The sequence below is a fragment of the Vipera berus genome, assembly GCF_964194415.1.
Source record: "Vipera berus genome assembly, chromosome: 7".
NCBI classification, from domain to species: Eukaryota; Metazoa; Chordata; class Lepidosauria; order Squamata; family Viperidae; genus Vipera; species Vipera berus.
The window spans coordinates 18,989,184-19,001,976 of record NC_138209.1 but is presented as its reverse complement, the minus strand read 5'-3'; the positions used below and the strand labels follow the sequence as shown (position 1 = coordinate 19,001,976).

The following is a 12,793-nucleotide window of genomic DNA, read 5'->3' as shown; positions in this document are numbered from 1 at the left end:
CCCTTGGTGGTATGGATTGCTTTTGAGGAGATTAAGTTTAATAGCAGAGGAGTGGATATGTGATTAGAATGGCAAAGGATAATAAGTGGGGGGCTCCCTCAGTGCCCCTCAGGGGTTGAGGAATGCTAAATTAGAACAAAAGAGAAAGAATGGAAATCAAAGTACTAATGGAACAGAGAGAAACTTATTTTATTATTATTATTATTATTTTCAATTTTACTTACATGCCGTCCATCTCACTGTCTAAAGTGACTAGGGAAAAAGGGATAGGTTGTTTTCAAGGATGGGAAACTGAGCCTCAGAGTCCAGTTCTCATTTCTGATGCCCTGTCCTCAAAGATTGTCTTGTTCTAGAGGAGATACACACATGCACAAAGGAATTCATTTACAAAGGCTTTGCTTTAATCACACTATCATGAGCAGTGACAGGCAGGGTGTTTAAGCAAACACATGCAGTTTTGAGCATTCCCAAATTTCGTGAAAACTTGTCTATGAGACGTTTCTTGTAACCAAAGTCCAAAGCAGCAGACTGAAGTGTCATTGGTGTCAGTGTCATAGGTAGGTCATCAACTGGTCTGGAGTCTAAGGACAGTTTCCATAGAATGGAGTCAGGGCACAAATCAAGTTTCCCCTAAGTATGCCAGTTGTTCCCAACGAGAAAATTAGGTCATGCCTTACAAAGTTATCTAGGCTGAGCATGAGACTATAAGCAACTCAAAGGCCTGCAAGGTCCTCAGTGTCAGATATGATTGGATTGATTTATATGAATATTAGAGGCCTGGATGTCTAGTTAATAAGAGAGGACAAAGGTAATTTTAAAATTCAAAACACAAACACTGCAAAGCACTTAGTAACTTTGGTAGTGTGCTGGATGGGGCTCAACAGGATAATCAATAATCTTAGCCTTTGCAATGAAAATAAATATTAGAGAACTGATTGGAAGAATAATGCAAAAAAACAACAACACAACGTAATACACAAAACAATTAGGTGCCACTGTGCAAAGCACAAAGTATCAGGTTATACTCTCCCAACTGATTTGCCTTAGCTATATGAACATTTCAAAACTGGACCATTTTCCCTTGTGGGCAAATGCCTTGCTCTTGCGGGTTTGTTGCCTAGCTGTTAATTTTACAGCGACATGTATCAAGAGTTCTCTGGGAGTAGTTCCTTTTAATTAATGTAAGAAAACACCAACAATTAGACTATGGCTATATTTTTTTGCTGAAGGATATTATTCTTTCTCCTATCATATTTAGACTTTTGGCATTCCCCATTTTTCTTCATTTATTTCAAGGGGTTGCTGAAGAACTCAGTTAAAAGGTCACATCCCAGTTTTGCTTAAGTGAAAAAAGAGGAATATGAGTAGAAATGATTCTCATTTGATTCCATAGCCACTGGCAAATCTTAATTGCTATACTTTCAAAGATTATATTTGGTTATAATTATGCTAAGTTAAATTCCAGTGGGTAACTCTGTTATAGCATGAAAAATTATATAAAATATGCCACTCTTATTATTAGTTTCAATTTATAATGGACTTTTTCATAATAGGTAATCAGGAATTTAACTTTGTAATTGTTAAGGAACTTAGTAGACCATAGAATCTGAAATTCTACAGTATATTGTGGTCTTTTAATCATATTCTACTGAAACAAGATTAGATGGGTATACATGTCATCATTTTCATCCAATTCTCCCCTTGTCCCATGATTATTTCCTTTGACAGGATTTCTTATATACCATACTGATATCAAAGTTTTTTTTAAAGATTATGTGCTGTTAATAACAAATGGATGCTCAAAGGATGTCTTAATATTTACATACTCCTTTGTTACCATTCTTAATTTTGCTGTCCAGTCAAAGATGTCAAATAATTACAATAATAGCATTTCAGACAAGTTATGTCAGCCTTATGCATACCATTAATACATTAATGTGTCAAAACAACAGTGAATGACACAGCTGTAGGCAGTCTTAAAAGCTACTAATGGCTGCCCCACTCCGAGGAATTGATTTGCAAGCAACCCTAAAGCTATAAAACTTTCTCACTGATATATGGTTTCACAAGCTTTGTACTTATGAGTCACCTCACTTTTAGCAGATAGCTAATAGTTGCTTTAATATGAAGCCATCCACAGAAACAACATGCTTCGTTTTGCACTCTTAGACAATTACTAATGAATGTCAGTAGTAAAAATATATCCCTTATCAAATTCAAATATGCTTTTCTGGTATATTTCAGGACAAAATCGGTACTCATTGTTAATTGGTTCCGGTAGGTGCGAGAAGTACTAAAAACAATGAGCGTCAAAAAAACCACATGACTTACCATGTGACTCTCAGCCAGGAGGGACTTCCTGTCTGTCCCTTTTCCTATGTCAGGGACCTTCCCGGCATGGCTGACTTCCTGTCCATTCTCCTGAGCTATCCCCATTTTCCTATCATGATGCATTGAATACCAAACAAACAATGAATACCAGGACAAAATTTTTGAAGCAGTCGAGTCCTGACGTATCACAATAATGCTTAATACAGATTACAAAATTAATAAACTACCAATTAAACCTCCATTAAAATTTTAAATTTTTAGGATTGGAAAGCACTTTCTTGATGCATTGAATGTACAACAGCCATAAAGTATTGTCCTTAGTCTTATTAATATTATCAATTAAACTTGAATGTATTAAGTCTTTTCCAGATGATAAGCAGTCATCTTTATCAGAAAGAAATTTATCAGACTGAAAATGTATATCAGATTTGAGAGCTTTGCATTATGTAATTTCACAGAATTGGCTTCCTGTTGTCACTTGATTCTCCAGGCCAGGGCTATGTAGACTCTCATTCAGTTGTCTCAGTATTAATGGACTGCAATCCATCATTGGGGAAAATAAGAGCCTGGAATAATTATTTCTTCTTCTTCTTCTCCTCCTCCTCCTCCTCCTCCTCCTCCTCCTCCTCCTCCACACAAGGAGTTGCTGGTTAGAACATAGAATAATAGAGCTGGAAGGGACCTTGGAAGTGTTCTGGTCTCACTCCCTGCTCACACGGGAGCCCCTATACCATTTCAGACAAATGGTTGTCCAGTCTCTTTCTGAAAGCCTCCAGTGATGAAGCATCCACAACTTTTGAAGGCAAATTATTCCATTGTTTTTCCTCTCTTCTGTTCTTCTGTTTTATTTCTGTTTGTCATTGTTCTTCAGTTCTTCTGTTCAGGCCACATGAGGGCCATAACTCAATGGAACGGGCATGACAATTATGAATGCAGCCCTGTAATGATAATCCAGGGAATATGAGATGGGGTTAAAGAGTAGGATATAAGCTGGACAGCAGTTAAGTTAAATGTTGACTGTTTACTGTTTTACTAAGGCCTACTTAGAATTGTAATATTAGGGTGGCATATGTTTTGAATCCTAAGCTGTCTGAGTTCATAAACCTTCTGTTTCTGAAATATAGTTTCCAATTAAATTTGGATTTATTTTGGATTTCAGAGGCAGGGCCAGGATAATTTAAAAAGAAAGAAAAAACCCTACCATGTAATTCCAAGTTCAGTGTGCCGTCTAAGGTGTGAATACTTTTAGTTAATACTTTCTATGAGACTGCTTTAATTCTCTCAGCTCCATAAACAGTGGAATATCAAGTGCTATACTTCATTTTCAGTTGGGTTTTGCTTTCAAAAGTGCTGAAAATGTAATTGAAAAAATCAAATTAAAAGTGCTAATTGTTTCTCTGCTATTCTCTTGATGTTATATATGCTGATGGGAAATATTGCTTCTTCACTATTAAAGAAATTTGTCGTTATATGAATCTATATCCTGGAGTCAGTAACCTGTGATAAAATGACAAGCATAAAAGAAAAAGTAAATGGTGGAATTAATGTAGTTCTTTTTTTCATTTCAAGAATTGCTGACAATTTGTAGATACTTATCAGCTCAGTTCATTCAACCTTTAAATTGTCTTTCATGTTGTACATAGCTCATATACTGTATGAACAGTAAAATTGTGCCATAGTTGTGTATAATATTTGGGAGAGAATATCATTTTATCTGCTTCTAAATACATTGACTGAGCCTATTACAATGCATGTCATATAATAACAGTATTCCACTCTACTCCTGAAGATGGTCATAGACTATGGAAACACTACAGAAGCATTCAGGCAATCATTTCATTTCAGGAAACAGTTCAGGTTTATGAATTGCATTTTGAATTCATATAGTGCTTATTGCTATATTGTATGCTACAACAGAGGCATCAAGCAATCATTTAATATTCTGTGCAAATCGTTCCTATTCATCATGCAATAGGAGAGAATCTCAACTTATTTCCTGTAATTTCTCTGGTTAAACAAACCTAGGGTCTACAAAAATTTTAATACATTTAAAAATAGTGCAGTGAAGTTTTTTTAAAAAAATAATGCAGGGGACCATAAAGTTCTGGGCAGAAACTGGAAGGAACTGGGGCCACAAGTTATGTTCATTTATTCATTCCTGTTGGAGGATACGTTGCAGAATAGTCATTGAAGAGAAAGAGGAATATTGAAAATGAACAGTCAGCTACTGAGAGGATGCCAATGGGAGAGCTTTGGGTTATTTGATCGTGGGATGTGTTTCTATGATGACTCCTGGCAAAATACGTGATGCATTTTCCAGAACTGGGAAGAATTTGTTTGGAATGGACCTTCTAAACATGATTTTGAGTGAAAAATCACTGGAAGAGATAAGTGAATTCAGAAAGTACATTAGGACCGGGTCTGGATAGGTGTTTCCAGGATGTGAAAACACCCAAAATGGAAAGGAATAGTTCAAACAACATAACTTTCACTACCTATCAACACCGATTGGAATCGGAGGAAGGAGGTGAACCAGCACAAAACTATGCCCCCCCCAACCCCAGGTCTGAAGCTAAGTCAAAAGGATACTGTGGTCAATAGTATTGAAAGCTGTCAAGAGGTCAAGAAGAATTGGAATGGATAAGCTACCTCCATCTTGCTCTTGTTACGGATCATCTAAAAGCAAGACAAATGTCATATCTATCCATATCTAAGCCTGAAACCTGGTTGTAAAAGATCCAGATAATTTATCTCATTCAGGAATGTACCTTCTGAACATGCCATGAGTTTTTATGGGTAAGAGGGAACTTGAAACTCCCCAGACCTGATCCAACATCTTTGCACTATACCACACTAGCTGTGTGTGGAGAGATTAAAGAAGATGATCTCTGTAGAGATATGCAGACTCGGTCACCGAGGCTGTAATGTAGTGGGTCCGTGCACCTGGATACATAACAGAGGCAGCAGGATGTAAAACATTGTTAAAAGACCAAAATGTCCAGATAATATTGAAAAGAGGTTCAAACAGACATGTCCCTAATTCACTGAAATATAAGAAAGAAGATGAGGTATAGCACAGTCAGTCTTTCAAGATTCTGTTGTCCTAGCCAGTCTGTCCTATGATGAAAGAAACGAAAGGGACAAAAAGCACCATGCAATTTCTGTTGCAGAATGTATAGGTCCCTAGAATACCTGTTATCTAGTGCACCCTATACAGAAAAGTGGCATTTCAAACTAGCAAGAGCCTGTGTGTCCTCCTTACACAGACACATCGCAACAGACAAATCACAGGGTGCACTTAGTAGGGATCAAAATATTTTAAACATGTCAGTTTTTTTACTTATAAAATTGTACAGGATGTATGCACAATCCAAGTGCCATTCGTTTATTTATTTAGATAGCTATTACCCAGACTTTTCATCATATTCTCAATTGCTTGTAATTAAACTCTGAAGATGAACAAATATGTAAAATCTTATTTTAATTGTTTACATGGCAGAAGGGGTATGAATGAGGCTCCTGACTGAACCAATATATTCAGCTTCAATTTGCATTCTTCGGCATGTGAAATTAAACAGTTTGTCTTTCCAAATAATAACAAGATATCACCAACCTATGTTTGAGAGACCTTAAAAGCCTATTTCTGCAATTACCAGTATGGTTGCAAATATGAGTAATAGACTTTATCCAAGGCACTATATTTTATTTCATAAAGCTGATGAAGCATTGGGACTAAATAATGGGTCTGTAGGGCAGGGATGGAGATAATTTGATTTTTGAAGGCCAATTCAGTCTATGTTCACCTCCCCAAAACCAAACTGAACCCTGTGGATATTTGTATATTAGTAGAAGAATAGATTTATGTATATGTAGGAGAATGAAGTAGAGCATGCCCAAAAGAAACATTAATATGTATGCACTTTTTTGCCTTCTATTTTAAATAATGCTCAATGGAAAAAAAATTAAACAATTTTAAATTTAAATGCCAAACCATGTTATCTTTTTGCAGCCAGCAGAATTGCATAGCCGAAGGCTATACTCTCAGAAAGGCTACATCTTGCATCCTTTTGAATTTTCATGAACTGCTTTTTGATTGGCTGCAATTTAATAGTAATGCAGAATATTGTAGCGTCAAAAGGATCTTGGTGTCGCTGCACAATCCATTGTATGTGTTACCATTATGCCTTAGTAAGCTTATAATTAACTAATAACCTTTATCTAAAGAGAGTTTGTGTGCATATGAAAAAGTAACTTTCAGGACCCCTACTGTTTCACGAGATGATATTTTGGGTGAACTCATTAATTTGAGAATACTGGTTCTCAGATATTTTCTGTTTAAAGCTCAAGGCCAATATGTTCATATTTTTTGCATATCAGCATCAACCCTACACAAAATAATGAATAAATCATACAGCATCTTATAGCAAATAATTTAAATATTTGGGTGGGTGGGGTGATTTAGCGCATGAGGGGCAATTCTAGATTTCACTGGACTTTTTATGTGCTTTTGGATAAACTGGTATGCAAAAATGTTTTTGCTTTAATCAGTAATTACTTTTGATAAGTTATGACAAGTGTGAAACCTTTATTGTTCCAAGGGCTGGTTCCCTTCAAAATAAATCTGAAAGCTACTGGACTTAAACTTGAGTCAAAAGTGAGATTCTGGAGGAAGTCTGGATCACTTGTTTATAGGGCAGGGGTTTTTGAAATAACATCAAGGCCCAAAAGCTCTTTTAGGATTATAGAATGGAACTTTATATGGAAAATCTGGAAGAAAAAAAATCACATAACTGGACATGCCTCCCTTTGAGAAAAAACTTGGTAGTACGTGTCCTTTCCTGCTAATCTGATCATCTGAAAATCGCTCTTATGATAACTATGTAGTTTCAGAGCTATATTGGAATAGGAAGAGTCCACACCAAGAATATATAGCTTCAAGCAGCTTAAGTTCCACCCCAGTCTTTGCATAGCACATCAGACCCTGCTCTTCAAAATCAGACAAGGCCATGATCTGATAAGAGACGCTTTATAAGCATCTGCAAATTCACTGTGCAATATTTTTTGAGGTCATTTTCCTCTAGATACTAGTGAGCCTTGAGTAGTACCTTGAAAATATTCCCCCCCCCGCCTTCCTTGGACTATTCTATGGTTTCCCTTGAACAGTTGGGATTTTCTGATGATTCTTGAAGAAATTTCATAAAGGCAAATAGTTAGCAACTGCTACAATACTATTAACATTAATGCTGCATCCTATGCACCTTCAGTCAAGTAAGCAGGAAAAAAATAGATCCACCCTAAAGTTTTTTTTTTCATAAATCAGAATTTTTTAACAGTTTTATTAAGTTTCAAATTGTTGGTCAGGTCACCTTGAATGTCCTATAGCTAGAAATAACAGAGACAGCAATAATAATGGTTACTGGAAATAAGGTAATGAAATTTCTTTGCATTTTTCTCCTTATTTATACTTTTTTTGATCCAATTTGAAATTCTAAGGCAGTTTTTCACTCTGAATATATAGCTATAGGCTTCAGTCTCCAAATTTATGTAAAACACTAATTCTGAGAACCTTTGATTCATTGTTGATTTTTCTAATGCACAAATTTCTTGCTGACTGGCTCTGTATGATATTGTTGTGTGCATATTGGTCAACATAATTTTATCCCATGTTTTACTCATTTTAGAGGAGAATTGCTACCACTGTCTTTTACAAAGATATTTGTACTGTTATTCAGAGCATCTATTCTGGCTAAGATTTGGCTTATGCATAACATCAAGGTAACTGTTTTTGTACCTATGCTCTCTTCTTCAGAGAAGCATACTGTAGATCTATATTTTCATCCTTAAAAAAATAGAACAAGCGTTTTTTCAGTTTTTATTGTTTAATTAACTACAGAGCCCCCTTCTTTTATGACAGATTGGTCTTCATATTTTGATACAAAATCCTTGTATGTCAAATGTTCTGAGGTGAGCACAGGGTTCACATAGGTGAGCACAGGGCTCACATAGCTCTGGGATGTGATTGACACATCAGGAGGACATATTTATCATTTAGTTAAAATATTTTAACCCATTTTTGTATTATTTTGCTGCCTGGTGTTTTTCTGTAACATCAGACCTGTCATCTAGCATTCAACTGATGGTTATTAGATGAGTGTTAGATTCTTCTCTATTCCTCTGTCATCCACAAGCCATACTTTTTTTTGATTTCAATTCATTTTCCACCTTTTTGTATATGGCACTAAAGCAGAGTATATTACATTGTATACCATATTTGATAAATCAGTGACCACAATGTGGTCTCCTGACTTTTCAGAGAAGTGCAGAAGGCCATTGGTGACATAGTGACACCATTGGAAGTTGCTCTTTTTGGGATGTAAGGCAGGTCATTCTTACCCTTAAAACCCATCCCAGTCACCACATGGGGTGAAGCCATATGCATTTTAAATGGTGTTTTTAGTTTTTAAATAGGGATATCTTTTTGAGTGAGAGTAAGACCTTTTTGCTTTCATTTCACTTTTAAATCTCCAAATAAATGCCAAAGGTGCTGAAATTAATCTGCTCCGCTGGTGATTTGGAGAGGTGTGGCATTTCAGTGGTAGGAATCTGATGGGGAGCCCTTCCTCCACATATCACTGTCATTCCCCAGCCTTCAATTTGTACTAAATAAATAAATAAATAAATAATAGGAGAGCAAAATCATCTGAGAATAAATAGTAAGAAAAGGCAAATGTGAAACTCAGTGTGACCACACCTACACTAAACCACATGCCAGGATATGTACAAGTGTTTTCCAATCATGTGAATAAGCAAAATCAGGAAGATCAGAATGGACGGAACGGCTTCCAGAAAAGCTACAGTCTGTGAGGCAATTTGAAACTATAAATTAAATTAACTAAATTAAATCTCACTAAAGCCCTGAGTTATGTGGAAGACAGTTATGCTCCGACCTTAAACCTAGCAAGACACTGATTCACTGTGGCTTTCTGAAGGTTGTCTATTCAAACAAATGGAGAAACCAAGTAGTAGAGAAGATGATTGTGGCTATCATTCACTCATGTCTGTTTTGGATTATTAAACCAGGAGATGATTGACAACCAACATTCTTTTCTAAAAATGTACATTTATTATAAAATTAATCCTTTTATTATATATATGAAGACATACTCTCTTTACAAATATTATATCCTTGCAAGAAAAATATGTATGAAGTGGTACTTTGGCTACTCGTTTTCATTATGCTTAAATCATTTTGCTGACAATTCATTAAAAATGTGAGGCTGAATAGCTCATATAAATTCACATTTCTTTGGAAGAGTGCTTACCGGAAGCCTACAAGGTTCTAATAATAGTGTGTTGATATAAAAAAAATATAATAACTGAGTTGTTGTTATGGATATATACCAATTAACTCCCAAGAGGTTTAGTCCCACAATAATCTTATGTGTTCACTAATGTTACTGTATTATATTGTCAAACAAGTTATTAATTTAAAAATGATTGTATTTTTCTTGCATTCTAGAAGATTCTTAGAAAACTTGCATGTATAAGGTTAACTTTCTTTTACAAATTTTTCCCCCCAAACCTTTCCCATATTCCTATACTTTACCATGTTGATATTTTGCAAAATGTTTCTATAGCACAATGCATGTTTGTTTTTCATTTTCACAGCTCAGTCCACTTTTAAGAGATACTGTCTTGAAGAGAACGTACAATGTAACATTAAATAATCCAGTTATGATTCGAGTGAGAAGTTCCATTTTTAAACCTGCAAGAGGCAGAGAAGATCTTTTTTGTACATCTGATCAACAGAACTCAAAAAAGTGAGTATGGAAGTCTTCTGCTTCTTTGTTTATTGATATAGCTAAGACATTTTATTCTGTGAGTGAGCTTCCAAATATCTGCCTCATGTCTTTCCCAATGCTGCCATTTTCTTCCACTGTACAAGCGTTTTCACTACAGGTGGTCCTCGATGTATGACCACAATTGAGACCAAAACTTCTTTTTTTAAGCAAGGGAGTTAAGTGAGACATGCCCAATTTTACAATCCTTTTTTGCTTTTCGTTAAGCGAATCACTGTAGTTGTTAAGTGAATAATGCGGTTGTTATGGTAATCTGTTTTTTCCCATTGACTTTGCTTGTCAGAATCTGGCTGGGAAGGTCACAAATGGCGATTGCATGGCCCTGCAGAATGCAGCCGCGCGGGTTGTGATGGGGGTTTCCCGATACTCCCATGTAACACCTCTACTCCGCAAGCTGCATTGGCTTCCGGTTGCCCTCCGGGTGAGATTCAAGGTGCTGGTGATGACCTATAAAGCCCTAAATGGCTTGGGTCCGGGATATTTGAGGGAACACCTGCTGCCGGCATGATACGATGGGCTAGGGGAGGAGATTTCAGATTCTGGCATCCCTCCATGAGTGCTGATGTTTCGTTTCATTATTAAGACTTTTTAGATAAACAATGCTTGAATTTTGTTTGAACTGTCTCATTAATTCCACCAGGCTGACCTGGACTGACAGGCATTTTAATTATATTTACAATTTTTAATTTATTTTTAGTTTTTAATTTTAATTTATTGCACAGATGATTTTAATTTTATTTTTATCTTAATTTCTGTACTTATTATATGTTTTGTTGTTAGCCGCCCTGAGTCCTTCGGGAGATAGGGCGGGATATAAATCAAATAAATAAATAAATAAATAAATAAATAAATAAATAAATAAATAAATAAATAAATAAATAAATAAATAAATAAATAAATAAATAAATAAAATTGGAACCATGACAGCCATGCTGTTTGCCAAGCACCCAAATTTTGACCACATGACTGTGGAGATCCTGCATCAGTTGTAAATATGAGGACCAGTCATAAGCATTTTTTCAGTGTCATTGTAACTTTGAACAGTCACTAAACAAATGATTGTAAGCTGAGGTCTGACTGTATTGTTCTGCATGGATAAGGAAGGGTGCTGGCTAATGGTGGAGCAGAAAATGTGATGCTCCAAATAGTACCCTGCTCTCTGTGGTGATAGGGTGGAGGGGAGGGGTAGCTTATGAAATCCTGTGGTCGCCAGGAGTCAAGATGGACTTGAAGGCATTTTTTTGAAAAAAACTTTAAATAAATGGAGGTATAGCTTTTCAGTAACTTGCAATTCATGAAAATACAATTTGCTAATGTGAGAGCAGCATAATAATTTTGCTTTGTAATTAAGGCAAAGATTCTGAAACTATTATATGGAAAAGGAAAATATAGTAATTTTGAAGACTAGTGTTAAAAGCTATCTTCATACAGTTTTTTAAAGATATGTAAGTACAATAACGTGGGGACGCGGTGGCTCAGTGGGTTAGGACGCTGAGCTTGTCGATCAGAAGGTCGGCAGTTTGGCGGGTCGAATCCCAAGTGCCGCTTAACAGAGTGAGCTCCTGTTACTCGTCCCAGCTTCTGCCAACCTAGCAGTTCGAAAGCACATAAAAATGCAAGTAGAAAAATAGGGACCACTAGGGTGGGAAGGTAACAGCGTTCTGTGCACCTTTGGCATCTAGTCATGCCGGCCACATGACCACGGAGACGTCCTCGGACAAGCGCTGGCTCTTTGGCTTTGAAACGGAGATGAGCACTAGCCCCTAGAGTTGGAAACGACTAGCACCCATGTGCGGGGGAACCTTTATCTTTACCTAAGTACAATAACAAAGAAGAATGAATGAAATGCTCATTCTCAACTGAACTAGAAAAGGTCACTGTGGAAAACCATGTTAAATCTGCAATCCTTTTTGTTTTGTCTCTTTACAGGCAAAATGAAGCTTTCATATCTGATAACAAGTGATACCACTGAAACTTTTCTTCTAAAGAAAACCTTGATTTAATGACTTGCATCAACTGCTCAAGAACAAAACACTGACTTTCACTCTTCAGAAATACAATATCTGTTCTGAGAAGATACTTTTTTATGTTTCCAAGCTTTTGTTGATCACAGATCCTACCACATTATTTTTTTCTGCATTCTTGATATGTATTGTTGTGTATCAAGAATTAATAAAGAAACCGAAAGGCAATATTCCCATTAAAATGTATTCTTTGAATGTATACATACTGTAGTTTTGGATAGATAATTATTTTTATTTATTAAATTTATAAGGGCACCTAGCTCTATTTAGATTGTGTGGAATACCACATCATATTAAAACAAATGTTAAAGCAATCTATCTGCCACATCTGTCTCCCTATTGAGTGCCAGAGTTGTTTCAGCTGATCGGACTGGCTAGGTGGGCATCCCCTTCCTCCCTCATGCCTCTATGTTCGTCCTTCCTCAGGTGGTACACATGGTGGAAGAGGACAACCATACCATGCCAGACAGAATAAGTGTACCGATCTTCGGTCAAGGATATACAAAAGGAAAAAATAGAAACAGTACATAAAAATACAGGTTTTCAAATGAAGCATTAAACCTTAACTACATAAAATAA

General features: G+C 36.2%; 1 protein-coding gene across 1 annotated transcript in view; it reads left to right on the top strand.

Moving 5' to 3' along the window:
- Positions 1-12,153, top strand: part of STPG2 (sperm tail PG-rich repeat containing 2) — a gene marked incomplete at both ends in the record, with an annotated part of 219,181 nt that extends 207,028 nt beyond the window's left edge. The window contains 2 exons of the mRNA XM_081333337.1: positions 10,000-10,151; positions 12,120-12,153. Of these exons, the coding sequence (XP_081189463.1) occupies positions 10,000-10,151; positions 12,120-12,153 (186 nt within the window). The remainder of the gene's footprint in view (positions 1-9,999; positions 10,152-12,119) is intronic.
- Positions 12,154-12,793: the final 640 nt, after the last annotated feature.